The sequence below is a fragment of the Cottoperca gobio genome, chromosome 17 (genome assembly GCF_900634415.1).
Source record: "Cottoperca gobio chromosome 17, fCotGob3.1, whole genome shotgun sequence".
Lineage (NCBI taxonomy): Eukaryota > Metazoa > Chordata > Actinopteri > Perciformes > Bovichtidae > Cottoperca > Cottoperca gobio.
This window is the reverse complement of record NC_041371.1, coordinates 355,591-378,664: the sequence shown is the minus strand read 5'-3', so window position 1 is coordinate 378,664 and position 23,074 is coordinate 355,591. Positions and strand designations below refer to the sequence as shown.

Below are 23,074 nucleotides of genomic sequence, written 5' to 3'. Positions count from 1 at the left end.
CCAACACGAGGACACGTGTGAGACGACAAGGACATTTCTGTGAAATAAGAAGTGGACGCCCTCGACGGGACTGTGATTACAACCGAACTTTATATTAAGGCACAAAACACTAATTAAAACTACTGTAGCAACACGATCATCGTGATGTCCCGACGGGGTCAGAGCTCCGTGAATAACTAAACATATTCAGTTGAATCAATAAAACACAAATGAAATAATGTCGTCGCTGTGAGGCAGCAACACTGAGCCTTGTATACAAGCAAGCTTCTCATAAGAACACAGCACATCATAGAGACTTATATATAGTTCCCCTGGAGGTTGATGTGACACATGGTGCAGTTTGTGTTTCTGAATCATTTATATATTTACACAAATAACACATTCCTCACTTTGTCAGAATAAAAAACATTCAAACAAAAATATAACATTTGAAATAGTTATTAGCACCAGTGTATCAGAAAGAATTCTCGCTACGCAAAATGTACAAAGTTGCATAGTGTGTGATTTATCCTGGAGAAGCGTGAGAAGAACTCGCATCATCTTTCATCTGTTACTGTTAATACACGTTAAACAACACGACATGATTACTTGTGTCTCAGCTGACGTTGGAGGTTTTGGGAACAAGATACAAGTTACTATTTTGTTCCCAAAATGCCCCCCCCCCCCCTTGTGAAATGTCTGCACACATGTGAAAGGGAGAATCCGTCTTCATGTGGCGGTGCAGTCAGTGCTGATGGTGGATGTCTGCAGCGACATGTGACGTCATGTAACAGTTGGAGTTCAGTAAAACTACAAACTACTTCAGAACTTCTTCTTCTCTTGAATTACAAACAGCGGAAACGACGTCCCACAATACTCGTGCAGAGGATGTTTTAAAGTTTCAGCTGACTCGGATACTTGTGTATGTGTGTGTGTATATATATACACACACGAGCCGGAGTATACGGCCAGAGAAACGCAGTGCAGAGAGGCCGAGCGCAATGCATCCTGGTACATGTAGGCGTTCTCAACATGCACGCACTGAGGAATGTATTGCTGCAACATTCACCATCAACACCGACTGGAGCCACAGAAGAGTTCACATCACGTCACATCTCGTGCACAAGATGTAAAACAGATGTTCTCAGACTCTCTGACTTGTGAAATACTGTTGAAGTGAAACACTTTCCCTCTGCGGCGCGTGAGGCACGAGGCTCTGGGAGAGAAGAAGAAGAGCGAGTTCCTTCACTGTGTGGTGTCTGAAAACATGGCTGATTTTAAATGAACCCGCCAGAGATGGCGGCGCTCTAACAGTGTGAAGCCGTACATTCAGCTGCATGACAAGTGTAAAATAATAAGTATGTGGAGTGTCCCAAGGCATGATAGGTAATACGCGAGGAGCTTCCTGCTGGTGAAACAGACGGGTGCAGTCACGTCGGGTTTGTGGTTCTTTTCTCCGAGGCTCTTCCACCTCTCTGCGCGGCTTCTCGACGCCGCTTAGTTCATTCTACCGTAACCACGTTACTGCGTCTCCAAACAAAAACAAAACAAATTAAAACACGTGGCTTGAAATATTCAAAGACAAGAATCTGAGGACAAAACAAAAAGTTTAAAAAACTGTTTTGGTAAAAGGTGGCGTGATGCCAGAGTGTTAGATGTGAGGGGAGTGATGGGGGGGGGGGGGGTTAAGGCCGCTCCAGAGACGGCGTGTTGAAGCAGCCTTCGGGTAACGTCTTCTTGATGTCGATGAGGTTGGTGATGTCGTCGCGGATCTCGCGGATCTGCCGGTCGTAGTCGTTGATCATGTCCTCCTGAGTCCTCGCCACATCGTTCAGCTCCGTCAGCTTCCTGTCCAGCTCGCTGTCGCCCATCTTGCCCTTGGCCCTCTTCAGGGACTCGTCGATCTGGTTCAGTTTGCTCAGGTCCACCTTGTCGATGTTTCCTGCAGACGAGACGAAGGAGAAAATGTTGTTTTACATTCGAAGCTTCTGTTTCAGATGAAGCTGTGACGTCAAGTATAAACTTCAACGTGCAATATGTTTTTATACCAGACAGCGGTGCATCATGGGAGTTCTTCTCTCCAAGTTTGTTAGTTGACGTTTTCAGCAATAATATTATTACACTATTGAATATATTGTAATAAACATATTTCCTTTAACTTCTCTGTTTATATATTTTATTATTCTAAAGTGCAGCAACTGTAACGAAACCTGATTTCCCCCGCGGGGATCAATAAAGTTCTTCTGACGTGTTCTACGGGATGATGACGTAGTTACCCAGCTGATCCAGCAGGACGGTGATGGTGCTCAGCACCGTCTTCACGGCGCTCTTGGCCTTGCGGGCGTTGTCCTCCGCCTCCTTTGCGTTGTCCGTCGCCTGCGGGACAGAAAACAGATGCATTTCATCGTCCTGCGGGAAATTATATTATAAAATGATATAATAAACGTTATTGTGTAAGTTGTCGTACCATGCCGGCCATCATCATGTCCTGGTCGGCCTCGGCCTTCTTCCGGGCGAGCTCCTGCTCCGCGGCGTCCAGCTGATCCATCATGTCCCCGACCTCCTCGTCCAGCTTGTTGGTGTCCTGGAAGGCTTTCTCTGCGTCCTGCTTGGTCTTGGCTGAACCCTGAGATAAATTATTGGGTTCATTTGATTATTTTGTCTGAAACCGAAATACAGAAAATATCCAGTTTCTCCTGCAGCGGAAACATTTCATTAAATTTGCATTAAACTACTTAAAACTGCTTCAAATTACTTAAAACTGCTTCAAACTATTTAAAACTGCTTCAAAATGCTTCAAACTACTTCAAACTGCTTCAAACTACAACTACTTAAAACTGCTTCAAACGGCTTCAAACTACAAACTACTTAAAACTGCTTCAAATTACTTAAAACTGCTTCAAACTATTTAAAACTGCTTCAAAATGCTTCAAACTACTTCAAACTGCTTCAAACTACAACTACTTAAAACTGCTTAAAACGGCTTCAAACTACAAACTACTTAAAACTACAACTACTTCAAACTGCTTCAAACGGCTTCAAACTACTTCAAACGGCTTCAAACTACAAACTACCTCAAACTACTTCAAACTACCTCAAACTGCTTCAAACTGCTTCAAACTACAACTACTTCAAACTACCTCAAACTGCTTCAAACTACTTCAAACTGCTTCAAACGACTTAAAACTACTTCAAACTGCTTCAAACTACAAACTACTTAAAACTACAACTACTTAAAACTACAAACTACTTCAAACGGCTACAAACTACTTAAAACTACAACTACTTAAAACTGCTTCAAACGGCTTCAAACTACTTCAAAATGCTTCAAACTACTTCAAACTGCTTCAAACTACTTAAAACTACAACTACTTAAAACTGCTTCAAACTACAAACTACTTAAAACTACAACTACTTCAAACTGCTTCCAACGGCTTCAAACTACTTCAAACGGCTTCAAACTACAAACTACTTCAAACTACTTCAAACTACCTCAAACTGCTTCAAACTGCTTCAAACTACAACTACTTCAAACTACCTCAAACTGCTTCAAACTACTTCAAACTACAACTACTTCAAACTACAAACTACTTCAAACTACAAACTACTTCAAACTACCTCAAACTGCTTCAAACTGCTTCAAACTATAACTACTTCAAACTACCTCAAACTGCTTCAAACTACTTCAAACTACAACTACTTCAAACTACAAACTACTTCAAACTGCTTCAAACTACAAACTACTTCAAACTACAACTACTTAAAACTACAAACTACTTCAAACTGCTTCAAACGGCTACAAACTACTTAAAACTACAACTACTTCAAACTGCTTCAAACTACAACTACTTCAAACTACTTCAAACTGCTTCAAACTACTTAAAACTACACATTTTTCAAACTGCTTCAAACTACTTCAAACTACAAATTCTTCAAACTACTTCAAACTGCTTCAAACTACTTCAAACTGCTTCAACTACTTCAAACTACAACTACTTTAAACTACTTCAAACTGCTTAAAACTGCTTAAAACTACTTAAACATTACATTAAAATTGTAATTCTTATTACAATTTTGCTTGGAATAGTTCATGTCGACAGCATTGTGTGAAACCAAAACGCTGTTCTATACTTAATTCTCCGCGTTACAGTTTATATACATTCAACGTTAAATCTGGGAACTACAGCTGAGCTCACCACAATAAAAGTCTCCTCTCTTTTATATTATTATTATCCAGATTCTAGTCTTCATCCGAGTTGTGTTACAAACACAAGAAGAAAAAAACATTTATTTACCTTCTGCACGCTGCCGGCGATCTTCTCGGCCTCCTCCGCTTTGTTCTTGGCCTCTCGGGCGTCTGCGGCCGCGTTGCCGAGTGCCGCCTCCGCCTGCTTGGTCTTCTGGTTGGCGGCCATGATGGTGGCGTTGATGGCGGGGATCTTCTTCAGAGCGTCCTCCGCGGCGGTCTTGTTGTCGTTGACTCTCTTGTCGAAGTCTGCAGCAAGAAAAGAAAAATTTAACTGAAAGTGAAGCTGCAGAATCCCTGAAATCTTACAAACCTGAAGCAGAGAACAAAGTTCATTTTCTTTAATGCACAGTGACGTCGACCATCAGTGACGTCGACATCAGTGACGTCGACCATCAGTGACGTCGACCATCAGTGACGTCGACATCAGTGACGTCGACCATCAGTGACGTCGACCATCAGTGACGTCGACCATCAGTGACGTCGACATCAGTGACGTCGACCATCAGTGACGTCGACATCAGTGACGTCGACATCAGTGACGTCGACCATCAGTGACGTCGACCATCAGTGACGTCGACATCAGTGACGTCGACCATCAGTGACGTCGACATCAGTGACGTCGACCATCAGTGACGTCGACCATCAGTGACGTCGACATCAGTGACGTCGACATCAGTCAGACAGACAGACAGTCAGACAGACAGACAGTCAGACAGACAGTCAGACAGTCAGACAGTCATACAAACAGTCAGACAGACAGACAGTCAGACAGACAGTCAGACAGACAGTCATACAAACAGTCATACAAACAGTCAGACAGTCATACAGACAGACAGTCAGACACACAAACAGACAGACAGACAGTCAGTCAGACAGACAGTCAGACAGTCATACAAACAGTCAGTCATACAAACAGTCAGACAGACAGACAGTCATACAAACAGACAGACAGACAGTCAGTCACACAGACAGTCATACAGACAGTCAGTCAGTCAGACAGACAGACACACAGACAGACAGACAGACAGACACACAGACAGACAATCAGACAGACAGACAGTCAGACAGACAGTCAGTCACACAGACAGACAGTCATACAGACAGTCAGTCACACAGACAGACAGTCAGACAGACAGACAGACAGACAGTCATACAGACAGTCAGTCACACAGACAGACAGTCATACAGACAGTCAGTCACACAGACAGACAGTCATACAGACAGACAGACAGACAGACAGTCATACAGACAGTCAGTCACACAGACAGACAGTCATACAGACAGACAGTCATACAGACAGTCAGTCACACAGACAGTCAGACAGACAGTCAGTCACACAGACAGACAGACAGTCAGTCAGTCACACAGACAGTCATACAGACAGTCAGTCACACAGACAGACAGTCAGACAGACAGATAGACAGACAGTCAGTCACACAGACAGACAGTCATACAGACAGACAGCCAGACAGACAGACAGTCATACAGACAGTCAGTCACACAGACAGACAGTCAGACAGACAGACAGTCATACAGACAGTCAGTCACACAGACAGTCAGACAGACAGTCAGTCACACAGACAGACAGACAGACAGACAGTCAGTCAGTCACACAGACAGTCAGACAGACAGTCATACAGACAGTCAGTCACACAGACAGTCATACAGACAGTCAGTCACACAGACAGACAGTCAGACAGACAGATAGACAGACAGTCAGTCAGTCACACAGACAGACAGTCATACAGACAGTGAGACAGACAGATGGACAGACAGACAGTCATACAGACAGACAGTCATACAGACAGTCACACAGACAGACAGTCATACAGACAGTCATACAGACAGTCAGACAGACAGATAGACAGACAGACAGTCATACAGACGTCGACATCAGTGACGTCGACCATCAGTGACGTCGACATCAGTGACGTCGACCATCAGTGACGTCGACATCAGTGACGTCGACCATCAGTGACGTCGACATCAGTGACGTCGACATCAGTGACGTCGACATCAGTCAGACAGACAGACAGTCAGACAGACAGACAGTCAGACAGACAGACAGTCATACAAACAGTCAGACAGACAGACAGTCAGACAGACAGTCAGACAGTCAGACAGACAGTCATACAAACAGTCATACAAACAGTCAGACAGTCATACAGACAGACAGTCAGACACACAAACAGTCATACAGACAGACAGTCAGACACACAAACAGACAGACAGACAGACAGTCAGTCAGACAGACAGTCAGACAGTCATACAAACAGTCAGACAGACAGACAGTCATACAAACAGTCAGACAGACAGACAGTCATACAAACAGACAGACAGACAGTCAGTCACACAGACAGTCATACAGACAGTCAGTCAGTCAGACAGACAGACACACAGACAGACAGACAGACACACAGACAGACAATCAGACAGACAGACAGTCAGACAGACAGACAGTCAGTCACACAGACAGACAGTCATACAGACAGTCAGTCACACAGACAGACAGTCAGACAGACAGACAGACAGTCATACAGACAGTCAGTCACACAGACAGACAGTCATACAGAACAGACAGACAGACAGACAGTCATACAGACAGTCAGTCACACAGACAGACAGTCATACAGACAGACAGACAGTCATACAGACAGTCAGTCACACAGACAGTCAGACAGACAGTCAGTCACACAGACAGACAGTCAGTCAGTCACACAGACAGTCATACAGACAGTCAGTCACACAGACAGACAGTCAGACAGACAGATAGACAGACAGTCAGTCACACAGACAGACAGTCATACAGACAGACAGCCAGACAGACAGACAGTCATACAGACAGTCAGTCACACAGACAGACAGTCAGACAGACAGACAGTCATACAGACAGTCAGTCACACAGACAGTCAGACAGACAGTCAGTCACACAGACAGACAGACAGACAGACAGACAGTCAGTCAGTCACACAGACAGTCAGACAGACAGTCATACAGACAGTCAGTCACACAGACAGTCATACAGACAGTCAGTCACACAGACAGACAGTCATACAGACAGTGAGACAGACAGATGGACAGACAGACAGTCATACAGACAGACAGTCATACAGACAGTCACACAGACAGACAGTCATACAGACAGTCATACAGACAGTCAGACAGACAGATAGACAGACAGACAGTCATACAGACAGTCACACAGACAGACAGTCATACAGACAGTCACACAGACAGTCAGACAGACAGACAGACAGACAGGTACCTCTGAGGTCCTCCAGGATAGTCTCCGCCTCTCTGAAGGTCGACCGTCCTTTCTTCGCCGCCCCCTCAGCCAGAGCTTTGGCAGCGTCGGCTCGAGCCAACAGCTGATCTGCAGTCTGACGTCAACAACACGACTTCATGTTACACGGAGTTTTTAAACTTGTGTTTTATATTCTCATTTCCTCTCAAAGCTGAAAGTGTGCGTGTGTGTTAAAGTCAGTTAGCCTAGCTTAGCATCACCCTGCAGTGGACGTACCTGCTGCTCACTTCTGCCTTTATCCAGCAGTTTGCGCACTTCCTGCTCTTTGCCCTTCAGGTCGTCTCTCAGGTCGTTGTATTCCTTCTCCGTCTTGTCGATGAGCTTGTCAAGGTCCGACGCCTCCTTCTTGATCTTACTGGCTTCATCCTGAAAGACACAAAAGAAGTTTGAATATAATTATATACAAATCATTTCCTGTGTGTCTGACATCCTTAGAATATTATATTTTATCATTTTCTACTTTCACTGAGTAAATCTTCTAACTCCTGATGAGGACAAATAATCTTTTATTTTCTAATGTCTAGTGTCTATTATTTCCTGTAAACTAAATGCTAAGTGATTTATGTCTCCACAGAGTGAGTGACTGATATATAATATAATATAACATAATATAATATAATATATATTATATAACATAATATAATATAGTAGGATATAATATATAGTAGATAGTAGATATTATGTTATAGAATAGAAGATAGGATAGGGGGGATATAATAGAGATATATAACAGAAGATAATAGAGTATGATATCATATAGATTATATATGATATCATACTAGAGGAGGTTAGAGGGAGAAGAGAGAGGAGGGGAGATTAGAGAAGAGAGAGAAGAGGATGGTAGAGGAGAGAGAGGATGGGAGAGGAGAGAATATAGAGGAGGGGGGAGAACAGAAGAGAATAGAGAGGAGAGAACATAATATAAGAGAGGAGGAGAGAAGAGAGAGAATAGAGGAGAGCATACTAGAGGAGGGGAGAGGAGAGAAGATAGATTGTTATATAAGATATAGGAGAGGAGAGAACAGAATATAAGAATAGGAGATATTAGATCAGACTATATTATGTTATATTATAGAATAGAAAATAATAGAGGATGAGATAATATAGAATATATTATATATTAGATCATACTATATTAGGTTAGAGTATAGTAATATATATTATGTTATATAATATTATATATATTATATTATGTTATATTATATAATATATATTATATTATGTTATATAATATATATTATATAATGTAACATAATATAATATATATTATATAACATAATATAATATAGTATGATATAATATATAATATAATATAGTATGATATAACATATAATATATTATATATTATATCATACTATATTGTTATATTATATAATATATATTATGTTACATTATATAACATATTATATTATGTTATATTATATAATATATATTATATAATATAATATAGTATGATATAATATATCATACTATATTATGTTATATTATATAATATATAATATAATATATAATATAGTATGATATAATATAATATATATATTATGCTATATTATATAACATAATATAATATAGTATGATATAATATATAACATAACATAATATAGTATGATATAATATATAATATATATTACATATATCACGGCCTGTCGTGAGCTTTGCTTAAATATAATACATTATATAATTTATATTATATTAAATATTATATTATATATATATAATATATATTATATTATATATTATTAAATATAATACATTATATTATATAATATATATTATATAAAACATATAATACGTGCGTGTGTGTGTGATACACACTTTACTACACACTGATTATAGAACATGTCTGCCATATGCAAGTGGTTCTGAAGTTAAAGAGTAAAGTCACCTCCAGAGCTTTGGTGTCGATGGGCGGGAGGCTCGTCAGGTTGGCGAAGATCTTGAGAGCTTTGTTTCCGGCGTCTTCCGCCTCCGCCTGAACCTTGTTGGCCTGTTTCTCCAGATTCTTGGCGAGTTCCTTCGCATCGTTGTACCTGAACACAGGCAGAGCCGACACATATTAATATAAAGATATATATTATATCTTATACAGTAAATATATAATATATATACACTGTATTTATATACAGGGAGAACTTCAAACTCAAAATGTTCATCTTTTATTTACAATGTCCAGAAAAAGAAATAAAAGCTCCATTACCCACAAATCAACGTTACAGAGTAAAGTTGCGTTATGAGCGTCGTTATCGTGAAAAATGTTTGACGTTCATAATCCTGATAACATGTAATGTATTCCTGCGCAGTACACTAAAGATATAAACATGTCTCATGTACTTCTTGTTGAGCTCGTCGATCTCCTGACTCGTCTTGCTCTCTCCGTCCAGAGTCTTCAGCAGCAGGTTGTGCGCTTTGGTCGACGTGTCGTTGGCGTCTTTGGCGATCTTCTCGATCTGGTCGGCGTCTATCTTGTGCCTGAGAGGAGACAGAAGCAGCAGGTCACAGGAAGCTCATCTGAGAGCTCTTCAAACTTCACTACAGAAGGTCACACGACGGACGTCTGTCTGTGTGTCTGCATGTCTGTCTGCCTGTCTGTCTGTCTGCCTGTCTGTCTGTCTGCCTGCCTGTGTGTCTGCAGGTCTGTCTGTGTGTCTGTCTGTCTGTCTGCGTGTCTGTCTGTCTGCCTGTGTGTCTGCCTGTGTGTCTGTCTGCCTGTATGTCTGTCTGTCTGCCTGCCTGTGTGTCTGAGTGTCCTATTATATAACATAATATATAATATATAATATATATTATATCATACTATATTATATTATGTTATATAATATATATTATATTATATTATGTTATATTATTATATATCAGTCACTCACTCTGTGGAGACATAAATCACTTAGCATTTAGTTTACAGGAAATAATAGACACTAGACATTAGAAAATAAAAGATTTATTTGTCCTCATCAGGAGTTAGAAGATTTACTCAGTGAAAGTAGAAATGATAAATATAATATTCTAAGGATGTCAGACACACAGGAAATGATTTGTATATAATTATATTCAAACTTCTTTTGTGTCTTTCAGGATGAAGCCAGTAAGATCAAGAGGAGGCGTCGGACCTTGACAAGCTCATCGACAAGACGGAGAAGGAATACAACGACCTGAGAGACGACCTGAAGGGCAAAGAGCAGGAAGTGCGCAAACTGCTGGATAAAGGCAGAAGTGAGCAGCAGGTACGTCCACTGCAGGGTGATGCTAAGCTAGGCTAACTGACTTTAACACACACGCACACTTTCAGCTTTGAGAGGAAATGAGAATATAAAACACAAGTTTAAAAACTCCGTGTAACATGAAGTCGTGTTGTTGACGTCAGACTGCAGATCAGCTGTTGGCTCGAGCCGACGCTGCCAAAGCTCTGGCTGAGGGGGGCGGCGAAGAGAAAGGACGGTCGACCTTCAGAGAGGCGGAGACTATCCTGGAGGACCTCAGAGGTACCTGTCTGTCTGTCTGTCTGTCTGACTGTCTGTGTGACTGTCTGTATGACTGTCTGTCTGTGTGACTGTCTGTATGACTGTCTGTCTGTCTATCTGTCTGTCTGACTGTCTGTATGACTGTCTGTATGACTGTCTGTCTGTGTGACTGTCTGTATGACTGTCTGTCTGTATGACTGTCTGTCTGTCCATCTGTCTGTCTCACTGTCTGTATGACTGTCTGTCTGTGTGACTGACTGTCTGTATGACTGTCTGTGTGACTGACTGTCTGTATGACTGTCTGTCTGACTGTCTGTGTGACTGACTGACTGTCTGTCTGTCTGTCTGTCTGTCTGTGTGACTGACTGTCTGTCTGACTGTCTGTGTGACTGACTGTCTGTATGACTGTCTGTCTGTCTGACTGTCTGTCTGTGTGACTGACTGTCTGTATGACTGTCTGTCTGTCTGGCTGTCTGTCTGTATGACTGTCTGTCTGTGTGACTGACTGTCTGTCTATCTGTCTGTCTGACTGTCTGTCTGTGTGACTGACTGTCTGTATGACTGTCTGTGTGACTGACTGACTGTCTGTCTGTCTGTGTGACTGACTGTCTGTCTGACTGTCTGTGTGACTGACTGTCTGTATGACTGTCTGTCTGTATGACTGTCTGTCTGTCTGACTGACTGTCTGTATGACTGTCTGTCTGTCTGTCTGTCTGTATGACTGTCTGTCTGTGTGACTGACTGTCTGTATGACTGTCTGTCTGTGTGACTGACTGTCTGTATGACTGTCTGTCTGTCTGTCTGACTGTCTGTCTGTGTGACTGACTGTCTGTATGACTGTCTGTCTGTGTGACTGACTGTCTGTCTGTCTGTCTGTCTGATTGTCTGTCTGTGTGTCTGTCTGTCTGTCTGTGTGTCTGTCTGTCTGACTGACTGACTGTCTGTATGACTGTCTGTGTGACTGACTGTCTGTCTGTCTGTTTGTATGACTGTCTGTCTGTCTGACTGTTTGTATGACTGTCTGTCTGTCTGACTGTTTGTATGACTGTCTGACTGTCTGTCTGACTGACTGTCTGTCTGTCTGTTTGTGTGTCTGACTGTCTGTCTGTATGACTGTCTGACTGTTTGTATGACTGTTTGTATGACTGTCTGTCTGACTGTCTGACTGTCTGTCTGACTGTCTGTCTGTCTGACTGTTTGTATGACTGTCTGACTGTCTGACTGTCTGTCTGACTGTCTGTCTGTCTGACTGTCTGTCTGTCTGACTGATGTCGACGTCACTGATGTCGACGTCACTGATGTCGACGTCACTGATGGTCGACGTCACTGATGGTCGACGTCACTGATGTCGACGTCACTGATGGTCGACGTCACTGATGGTCGACGTCACTGATGGTCGACGTCACTGATGTCGACGTCTGTATGACTGTCTGTCTGTCTATCTGTCTGTCTGACTGTCTGTATGACTGTCTGTATGACTGTCTGTCTGTGTGACTGTCTGTATGACTGTCTGTCTGTATGACTGTCTTGTCTGTCCATCTGTCTGTCTCACTGTCTGTATGACTGTCTGTCTGTGTGACTGACTGACTGTCTGTCTATCTGTCTGTCTGACTGTCTGTCTGTGTGACTGACTGTCTGTATGACTGTCTGTGTGACTGACTGTCTGTATGACTGTCTGTCTGACTGTCTGTGTGACTGACTGTCTGTCTGTCTGTCTGTCTGTGTGACTGACTGTCTGTCTGACTGTCTGTGTGACTGACTGTCTGTATGACTGTCTGTCTGTCTGACTGTCTGTCTGTGTGACTGACTGTCTGTATGACTGTCTGTCTGTCTGTCTGTCTGTCTGTATGACTGTCTGTCTGTGTGACTGACTGTCTGTCTATCTGTCTGTCTGACTGTCTGTCTGTGTGACTGACTGTCTGTATGACTGTCTGTGTGACTGACTGACTGTCTGTCTGTCTGTGTGACTGACTGTCTGTCTGACTGTCTGTGTGACTGACTGTCTGTATGACTGTCTGTCTGTATGACTGTCTGTCTGTGTGACTGACTGTCTGTATGACTGTCTGTCTGTCTGTCTGTCTGTATGACTGTCTGTCTGTGTGACTGACTGTCTGTATGACTGTCTGTCTGTGTGACTGACTGTCTGTATGACTGTCTGTCTGTCTGTCTGTCTGACTGTCTGTCTGTGTGACTGACTGTCTGTATGACTGTCTGTCTGTGTGACTGACTGTCTGTCTGTCTGACTGTCTGTCTGTCTGATTGTCTGTCTGTGTGTCTGTCTGTCTGTCTGTCTGTGTGTCTGTCTGTCTGACTGACTGACTGTCTGTATGACTGTCTGTGTGACTGACTGTCTGTCTGTCTGTTTGTATGACTGTCTGTCTGTCTGACTGTTTGTATGACTGACTGTTTGTATGACTGTCTGACTGTCTGTCTGACTGACTGTCTGTCTGTCTGTTTGTGTGTCTGACTGTCTGTCTGTATGACTGTCTGACTGTTTGTATGACTGTTTGTATGACTGTCTGTCTGACTGTCTGTCTGACTGTCTGTCTGTCTGACTGTTTGTATGACTGTCTGACTGTCTGACTGTCTGTCTGACTGTCTGTCTGTCTGACTGTCTGTCTGTCTGACTGATGTCGACGTCACTGATGTCGACGTCACTGATGGTCGACGTCACTGATGGTCGACGTCACTGATGTCGACGTCACTGATGGTCGACGTCACTGATGTCGACGTCACTGATGGTCGACGTCACTGATGGTCGACGTCACTGATGTCGACGTCACTGATGTCGACGTCACTGATGGTCGACGTCACTGATGTCGACGTCACTGATGGTCGACGTCACTGATGGTCGACGTCACTGATGGTCGACGTCACTGTGCATTAAAGAAAATGAACTTTGTTCTCTGCTTCAGGTTTGTAAGATTTCAGGGATTCTGCAGCTTCACTTTCAGTTAAATTTTTCTTTTCTTGCTGCAGACTTCGACAAGAGAGTCAACGACAACAAGACCGCCGCGGAGGACGCTCTGAAGAAGATCCCCGCCATCAACGCCACCATCATGGCCGCCAACCAGAAGACCAAGCAGGCGGAGGCGGCACTCGGCAACGCAGCCGCAGACGCCCGAGAGGCCAAGAACAAAGCGGAGGAGGCCGAGAAGATCGCCGGCAGCGTGCAGAAGGTAAATAAATGTTTTTTTTCTTCTTGTGTTTGTAACACAACTCGGATGAAGACTAGAATCTGGATAATAATAATATAAAAGAGAGGAGACTTTTATTGTGGTGAGCTCAGCTGTAGTTCCCAGATTTAACGTTGAATGTATATAAACTGTAACGCGGAGAATTAAGTATAGAACAGCGTTTTTGGTTTCACACAATGCTGTCGACATGAACTATTCCAAGCAAAATTGTAATAAGAATTACAATTTTAATGTAATGTTTAAGTAGTTTTAAGCAGTTTTAAGCAGTTTGAAGTAGTTTAAAGTAGTTGTAGTTTGAAGTAGTTTGAAGCAGTTTGAAGTAGTTTGAAGCAGTTTGAAGTAGTTTGAAGCAGTTTGAAAAATGTGTAGTTTTAAGTAGTTTGAAGCAGTTTGAAGTAGTTTGAAGTAGTTGTAGTTTGAAGCAGTTTGAAGTAGTTGTAGTTTTAAGTAGTTTGTAGCCGTTTGAAGCAGTTTGAAGTAGTTTGTAGTTTTAAGTAGTTGTAGTTTGAAGTAGTTTGTAGTTTGAAGCAGTTTGAAGTAGTTTGTAGTTTGAAGTAGTTGTAGTTTGAAGTAGTTTGAAGCAGTTTGAGGTAGTTTGAAGTAGTTATAGTTTGAAGCAGTTTGAAGCAGTTTGAGGTAGTTTGAAGTAGTTTGTAGTTTGAAGTAGTTTGTAGTTTGAAGTAGTTGTAGTTTGAAGTAGTTTGAAGCAGTTTGAGGTAGTTTGAAGTAGTTGTAGTTTGAAGCAGTTTGAAGCAGTTTGAGGTAGTTTGAAGTAGTTTGAAGTAGTTTGTAGTTTGAAGCCGTTTGAAGTAGTTTGAAGCCGTTGGAAGCAGTTTGAAGTAGTTGTAGTTTTAAGTAGTTTGTAGTTTGAAGCAGTTTTAAGTAGTTGTAGTTTTAAGTAGTTTGAAGCAGTTTGAAGTAGTTTGAAGCATTTTGAAGTAGTTTGAAGCCGTTTGAAGCAGTTTTAAGTAGTTGTAGTTTTAAGTAGTTTGTAGCCGTTTGAAGTAGTTTGTAGTTTTAAGTAGTTGTAGTTTTAAGTAGTTTGTAGTTTGAAGCAGTTTGAAGTAGTTTTAAGTCGTTTGAAGCAGTTTGAAGTAGTTTGAAGCAGTTTGAGGTAGTTTGAAGTAGTTGTAGTTTGAAGCAGTTTGAAGCAGTTTGAGGTAGTTTGAAGTAGTTTGAGGTAGTTTGTAGTTTGAAGCCGTTTGAAGTAGTTTGAAGCCGTTTGAAGCAGTTTGAAGTAGTTGTAGTTTTAAGTAGTTTGTAGTTTGAAGCCGTTTTAAGCAGTTTTAAGTAGTTGTAGTTTGAAGCATTTTGAAGCAGTTTTAAATAGTTTGAAGCAGTTTTAAGTAATTTGAAGCAGTTTTAAGTAGTTTGTAGTTTGAAGCCGTTTGAAGCAGTTTTAAGTAGTTGTAGTTTGAAGCAGTTTGAAGTAGTTTGAAGCATTTTGAAGCAGTTTTAAATAGTTTGAAGCAGTTTTTAAGTAATTTGAAGCAGTTTTAAGTAGTTTAATGCAAATTTAATGAAATGTTTCCGCTGCAGGAGAAACTGGATATTTTCTGTATTTCGGTTTCAGACAAAATAATCAAATGAACCCAATAATTTATCTCAGGGTTCAGCCAAGACCAAGCAGGACGCAGAGAAAGCCTTCCAGGACACCAACAAGCTGGACGAGGAGGTCGGGGACATGATGGATCAGCTGGACGCCGCGGAGCAGGAGCTCGCCCGGAAGAAGGCCGAGGCCGACCAGGACATGATGATGGCCGGCATGGTACGACAACTTACACAATAACGTTTATTATATCATTTTATAATATAATTTCCCGCAGGACGATGAAATGCATCTGTTTTCTGTCCCGCAGGCGACGGACAACGCAAAGGAGGCGGAGGACAACGCCCGCAAGGCCAAGAGCGCCGTGAAGACGGTGCTGAGCACCATCACCGTCCTGCTGGATCAGCTGGGTAACTACGTCATCATCCCGTAGAACACGTCAGAAGAACTTTATTGATCCCCGCGGGGGAAATCAGGTTTCGTTACAGTTGCTGCACTTTAGAATAATAAAATATATAAACAGAGAAGTTAAAGGAAATATGTTTATTACAATATATTCAATAGTGTAATAATATTATTGCTGAAAACGTCAACTAACAAACTTGGAGAGAAGAACTCCCATGATGCACCGCTGTCTGGTATAAAAACATATTGCACGTTGAAGTTTATACTTGACGTCACAGCTTCATCTGAAACAGAAGCTTCGAATGTAAAACAACATTTTCTCCTTCGTCTCGTCTGCAGGAAACATCGACAAGGTGGACCTGAGCAAACTGAACCAGATCGACGAGTCCCTGAAGAGGGCCAAGGGCAAGATGGGCGACAGCGAGCTGGACAGGAAGCTGACGGAGCTGAACGATGTGGCGAGGACTCAGGAGGACATGATCAACGACTACGACCGGCAGATCCGCGAGATCCGCGACGACATCACCAACCTCATCGACATCAAGAAGACGTTACCCGAAGGCTGCTTCAACACGCCGTCTCTGGAGCGGCCTTAACCCCCCCCCCCCCATCACTCCCCTCACATCTAACACTCTGGCATCACGCCACCTTTTACCAAAACAGTTTTTTAAACTTTTTGTTTTGTCCTCAGATTCTTGTCTTTGAATATTTCAAGCCACGTGTTTTAATTTGTTTTGTTTTTGTTTGGAGACGCAGTAACGTGGTTACGGTAGAATGAACTAAGCGGCGTCGAGAAGCCGCGCAGAGAGGTGGAAGAGCCTCGGAGAAAAGAACCACAAACCCGACGTGACTGCACCCGTCTGTTTCACCAGCAGGAAGCTCCTCGCGTATTACCTATCATGCCTTGGGACACTCCACATACTTATTATTTTACACTTGTCATGCAGCTGAATGTACGGCTTCACACTGTTAGAGCGCCGCCATCTCTGGCGGGTTCATTTAAAATCAGCCATGTTTTCAGACACCACACAGTGAAGGAACTCGCTCTTCTTCTTCTCTCCCAGAGCCTCGTGCCTCACGCGCCGCAGAGGGAAAGTGTTTCACTTCAACAGTATTTCACAAGTCAGAGAGTCTGAGAACATCTGTTTTACATCTTGTGCACGAGATGTGACGTGATGTGAACTCTTCTGTGGCTCCAGTCGGTGTTGATGGTGAATGTTGCAGCAATACATTCCTCAGTGCGTGCATGTTGAGAACGCCTACATGTACCAGGATGCATTGCGCTCGGCCTCTCTGCACTGCGTTTCTCTGGCCGTATACTCCGGCTCGTGTGTGTATATATATACACACACACATACACAAGTATCCGAGTCAGCTGAAACTTTAAAACATCCTCTGCACGAGTATTGTGGGACGTCGTTTCCGCTGTTTGTAATTCAAGAGAAGAAGAAGTTCTGAAGTAGTTTGTAGTTTTACTGAACTCCAACTGTTACATGACGTCACATGTCGCTGCAGACATCCACCATCAGCACTGACTGCACCGCCACATGAAGACGGATTCTCCCTTTCACATGTGTGCAGACATTTCACAAGGGGGGGGGGGGCATTTTGGGAACAAAATAGTAACTTGTATCTTGTTCCCAAAACCTCCAACGTCAGCTGAGACACAAGTAATCATGTCGTGTTGTTTAACGTGTATTAACAGTAACAGATGAAAGATGATGCGAGTTCTTCTCACGCTTCTCCAGGATAAATCACACACTATGCAACTTTGTACATTTTGCGTAGCGAGAATTCTTTCTGATACACTGGTGCTAATAACTATTTCAAATGTTATATTTTTGTTTGAATGTTTTTTATTCTGACAAAGTGAGGAATGTGTTATTTGTGTAAATATATAAATGATTCAGAAACACAAACTGCACCATGTGTCACATCAACCTCCAGGGGAACTATATATAAGTCTCTATGATGTGCTGTGTTCTTATGAGAAGCTTGCTTGTATACAAGGCTCAGTGTTGCTGCCTCACAGCGACGACATTATTTCATTTGTGTTTTATTGATTCAACTGAATATGTTTAGTTATTCACGGAGCTCTGACCCCGTCGGGACATCACGATGATCGTGTTGCTACAGTAGTTTTAATTAGTGTTTTGTGCCTTAATATAAAGTTCGGTTGTAATCACAGTCCCGTCGAGGGCGTCCACTTCTTATTTCACAGAAATGTCCTTGTCGTCTCACACGTGTCCTCGTGTTGGTACTGAAGCAGGGTTTTCTTTAAATCAGGTCCTACACACAGAAAACTGCAACATGCAGCCAGCGAGAGCTCTCAGGTGAGAGTCTCTCAGGTGAGCGTCTCTCAGCGAGAGCTCTCAGGTGAGCGTCTCTCAGGTGAGCGTCTCTCAGCGAGAGCTCACAGGTGAGCGTCTCTCAGGTGAGCGTCTCTCAGCGAGAGCTCACAGGTGAGCGTCCCTCAGGTGAGCGTCCCTCAGGTGAGCGTCTCTCAGGTGAGCGTCTCTCAGCGAGAGCTCACAGGTGAGCGTCTCTCAGGTGAGCGTCTCTCAGCGAGAGCTCACAGGTGAGCGTCCCTCAGGTGAGCGTCCCTCAGGTGAGCGTCTCTCAGGTGATCGTCTCTCAGGTGAGCGTCTCTCAGGTGAGCGTCCCTCAGGTGAGCGTCTCAGGTGAGCGTCCCTCAGGTGAGCGTCTCAGGTGAGCGTCTCTCAGCGAGAGCTCACAGGTGAGCGTCCCTCAGGTGAGCGTCCCTCAGGTGAGGGTCCCTCAGGTGAGGGTCCCTCAGGTGAGCGTCTCTCAGCGAGAGCTCACAGGTGAGCGTCCCTCAGGTGAGCGTCCCTCAGGTGAGCGTCCCTCAGGTGAGGGTCCCTCAGGTGAGCGTCCCTCAGGTGAGGGTCCCTCAGGTGAGCGTCTCTCAGCGAGAGCTCTCAGGTGAGTGTCTCTCAGTTGAGCGTTCCTCAGCAGCTTCTTAAACAGCGTACTGATGAGCAGCTGGACACAGTTTTAGTTTGAAGGCATCAGTCTCTCACCGACTTGTTTTTGTCATCCATGGTTTAATTTCTGTCCCTCCATCCAGGCGGCCGCTCTGCAGGGCGCGCAGCACACAGACGTGATGTGTAAACAGTATTTTAAGTTATAATGTTCCACTTCTTTGTATTGTAACCCTGTTGTCTTAGACGGAGCTGTGTGTGCGCAGCCTGCAGGACGCCTCTGCACTGTTGTTAGTCATGCTGACGCTGGTTCAGCCCTGTGAGGACCTGAGGGAGCCCTGTCTGTCCCATGTGCCTGTAAACACAACTTAACATTTGAATAATAAAGAATTACTACAGGAAGCAGTTTGTGAATGTGTGAAGTTTTATCTGTCCGAGACATCACTGATCCGTGAGTAAAGGTCTACAGACACTTTACTTCAAGTACTTGAAGTACTGTGCACTGCAGTTCATGTAGTTAAAGTATTAAAAGTAAAAGTACTCAAAAGTAAGGTTATTAAAAGTAAAGATAATTGAAAAGAAAAGCAACAAATCTTCACATTTGAGAAGCTGAAACTATGAAATGACTTTTATTTATTTTATCAACACTAATTGATGCAGATTTCCTTAAATCTCAATGTTGGAGAGTTTACATCCAAACATCATATTTACACAATGTTTATGATGACAGAGAATGTAGTGCAGTACAAAGTAGCACAAGGAAAATACTCCAGTAAAGTACCTGTAATGTGTACTTTAGTACAGGACTTGAGGAACTACTTTTTCTCTATTAAATAAAAGTCAAAAAGGTGTACTCGTACCGTTTACGTTAGTAAAAGTATTAATACCAAAGTAAAATTACTCTGTTACAAGGAACTGCATTCAAATGTTTACTTGAGTAAAAGAACAAAAGTTTTTGCATCAAAATATCCTCAAAGTACAAAAAGTAAAAGTATTCGTTCTGCACAACGGCTCATTTCAGAATAACATGTTATATTATTGATTAACTTATTCATTATTTAATGTTGCATCTGGTGAAGGATGAGCCTGAAAATACTTATAATGTACTATAAAAATACATTTTACAATATTTATTTATTATACTTTGTATTATGAATATGAATTTTCAAAGTAACTAAAGATATCAAATAAATGTAGTGCAGTAAAAAGTGTAATATCTGCCTCAGTGGAGTAGAAGTATAAAGTAGCAGATAATGGAAATACTATAAATAAATAAATGTATATAAATAAATATAAATCATTTATTTTTAATTAATTATTATTAATTAATTAATATATATATAAATAAATATGTATATTTATTAATTAATTAATTAAGTATTGATTAAGGAATAAGTATTAAGTAAGTATATAGTAAACCACATTATCTTTGTAACCTCCGGTGTTTAGTGTTTTTATTAATGTGTCCGTGTTTTCTCTTCCCTGTGGTTTCCATAATTGATGCATCTTTTATTTGTTGTTTAATTTAAATAAACTCGTGAATATGTTGTCAACACAAGAGACTTGCTGCCGCCACCTGCAGAGGCCAGCAGGTGGCGGCAGAAGACTTCTGTTGGTTCATCAGTGCAACAGAAAAAAATTAATCAAAATCAAAGTGAAGCAAAATGTACAAAGTATAAGTATTATTATGTTTGTCAAAATTTGGAGATACAAAAAAATTATGAAATAATAATTATGAGTTGCAAAGTCAAAATTAAGTCACGGTTGTGAGAATAAGTAAAATTCACGAAATAGGAAGTCCCAACATTCTTCAGAGATCAACAATATGATGTGAAAAGAATATCTACATTATGACTTTTAAAGATAATAAAATGGCATTACATCATTATCAGTAAAAATCAGACTTTTCTCTTATAATTGTATATTAATCGTCAAAATACAAATATATAAAGTTATGTTTTTATTTTATTTCCTAAAATGATTTGTCTCAAAAGATACAAAACTTTACATTTTTTATTCTAAATCAATATTTTGAATAATCTGATTACAAGTATAATGAATCCAAATATAATTGTTTAGAATAAAAGTATATATATATCAGTACTTTTACTGTGTGGTATTAATACTTTTACTGTGTGCTATCAGTACTTTTACTGTGTGGTATTAATACTTCTACTGTGTGGTATCAGTACTTTTACTGTGTGGTATCAGTACTTTTACTGTGTGGTATTAATACTTTTACTGTGTCGTATCAGTACTTCTACTGTGTGGTATCAGTACTTTTACTGTGTGATATCAGTACTTTTACTGTGTGGTATTAATGCTTTTACTGTGTCGTATCAGTACTTTTACTGTGTGGTATCAGTACTTTTACTGTGTGGTATCAGTACTTTTACTGTGTGGTATCAGTACTTGTACTGTGTGCTATCAGTACTTGTTCTGTGTGGTATCAGTACTTCTACTGTGTGGTATCAGTACGGTATCAGTACTTTTACTGTGTGGTATCAGTACTTTTACTGTGTGGTATTAATGCTTTTACTGTGTCGTATCAGTACTTTTACTGTGTGGTATCAGTACTTTTACTGTGTGGTATCAGTACTTGTACTGTGTGCTATCAGTACTTGTTCTGTGTGGTATCAGTACTTTTACTGTGTGGTATCAGTACTTCTACTGTGTGGTATCAGTATGGTATCAGTACTTTTACTGTGTGGTATCAGGACTTTTACTGTGTTGTATCAGTACTTTTACTGTGTGGTATTAGTACTTTTACGATGTGGTATCAGTACTTGTACTGTGTGGTATCAGTACTTTTACTGTGTGGTATTAGTACTTTTACTGTGTGGTATCAGTACTTTTACTGTGTTGTATCAGTACTTTTACTGTGTGGTATTAGTACTTTTACTGTGTGGTATCAGTACTTTAACTGTGTGGTATTAGTACTTTTACTGTGTGATATTAATACTTTTACTGTGTCGTATCAGTACTTTTACTGTGTGGTATTATTACTTTTACTGTGTGGTATCAGTACTTTTACTGTGTTGTATCAGTACTTTTACTGTGTGGTATTAGTACTTTTACTGTGTGGTATCAGTACTTTAACTGTGTGGTATTAGTACTTTTACTGTGTGGTATTAATACTTTTACTGTGTCGTATCAGTACTTTTACTGTGTGGTATTAGTACTTTTACTGTGTGGTATCAGTACTTTTACTGCGTGGTATCAGTACTTGTACTGTGTGGTATTAATACTTTTACTGTGTCGTATCAGTACTTTTACTGTGTGGTATCAGTACGGTATCAGTACTTTTACTGTGTGGTATCAATACTTTTACTGTGTGGTATCAGTACTTTTACTGTGTCGTATCAGTACTTTTACTGTGTGGTATCAGTACTTATACTGTGTGGTATCAATAATTTACTGAGTGGTATCAGTACTTTTACTGTGTAGTATCAGTACTTTTACTTTGTGGTATCAATAATTTTACTGAGTGGTATCAGTACTTTTACTGTGTAGTATCAGTACTTTTACTTTGTGGTATCAATAATTTTACTGAGTGGTATCAGTACTTTTACTGTGTAGTATCAGTACTTTTACTATGTGGTATCAGTACGGTATCAGTACTTTTACTGTGTGGTATTAATACTTTTACTATGTGGTATCAGTACTTTTATTGTATGGTATCAGTACTTTTACTGTGTGGTATCAGTACTTTTACTATGTGGTATCAGTACTTTTACTGTGTGGTGTCAGTACTTTTACTGTGTGGTATTAGTACTTTTACTGTGTGGTATCAGTACTTTTACCGTGTGGTATTAGTACTTTTACTGTGTGATATCAGTACTTTTACTGTGTGGTATCAGTACTTTTACCGTGTGGTATTAGTACTTTTACTGTGTGATATCAGTACTTTTACTGTGTGGTGTCAGTACTTTTACTGTGTGGTATTAGTACTTTTACTGTGTGGTATCAGTACTTTTACCGTGTGGTATTA

General features: G+C 41.2%; 2 protein-coding genes across 2 annotated transcripts; one reads left to right on the top strand and one right to left on the bottom strand.

The window, feature by feature from the left end:
- Positions 1 to 71: 71 nt before the first annotated feature.
- On the bottom strand, positions 72 to 10,409 carry LOC115022273 (laminin subunit gamma-1-like). Its single transcript, XM_029453245.1, has 9 exons — positions 10,397 to 10,409; positions 9,864 to 10,035; positions 9,418 to 9,562; positions 7,749 to 7,898; positions 7,494 to 7,608; positions 4,275 to 4,474; positions 2,447 to 2,605; positions 2,256 to 2,355; positions 72 to 1,921 (listed from the first exon to the last, which is right to left on the bottom strand). The coding sequence occupies exons 1-9, from the start codon at positions 10,407 to 10,409 to the stop codon at positions 1,665 to 1,667; spliced, it is 1,311 nt and encodes a 436-aa protein (XP_029309105.1). The 3' UTR covers positions 72 to 1,664.
- Positions 10,410 to 10,541: 132 nt separating this feature from the next.
- Positions 10,542 to 19,485, top strand: LOC115022272 (laminin subunit gamma-1-like). The gene is made up of 7 exons (XM_029453244.1): positions 10,542 to 10,566; positions 10,620 to 10,753; positions 10,894 to 11,011; positions 13,970 to 14,169; positions 15,797 to 15,955; positions 16,047 to 16,146; positions 16,481 to 19,485. Exons 1-7 carry the CDS (start codon positions 10,542 to 10,544, stop codon positions 16,735 to 16,737), a joined length of 993 nt encoding a protein of 330 aa, XP_029309104.1. The 3' UTR covers positions 16,738 to 19,485.
- The last annotated feature ends 3,589 nt before the right edge of the window (positions 19,486 to 23,074 follow it).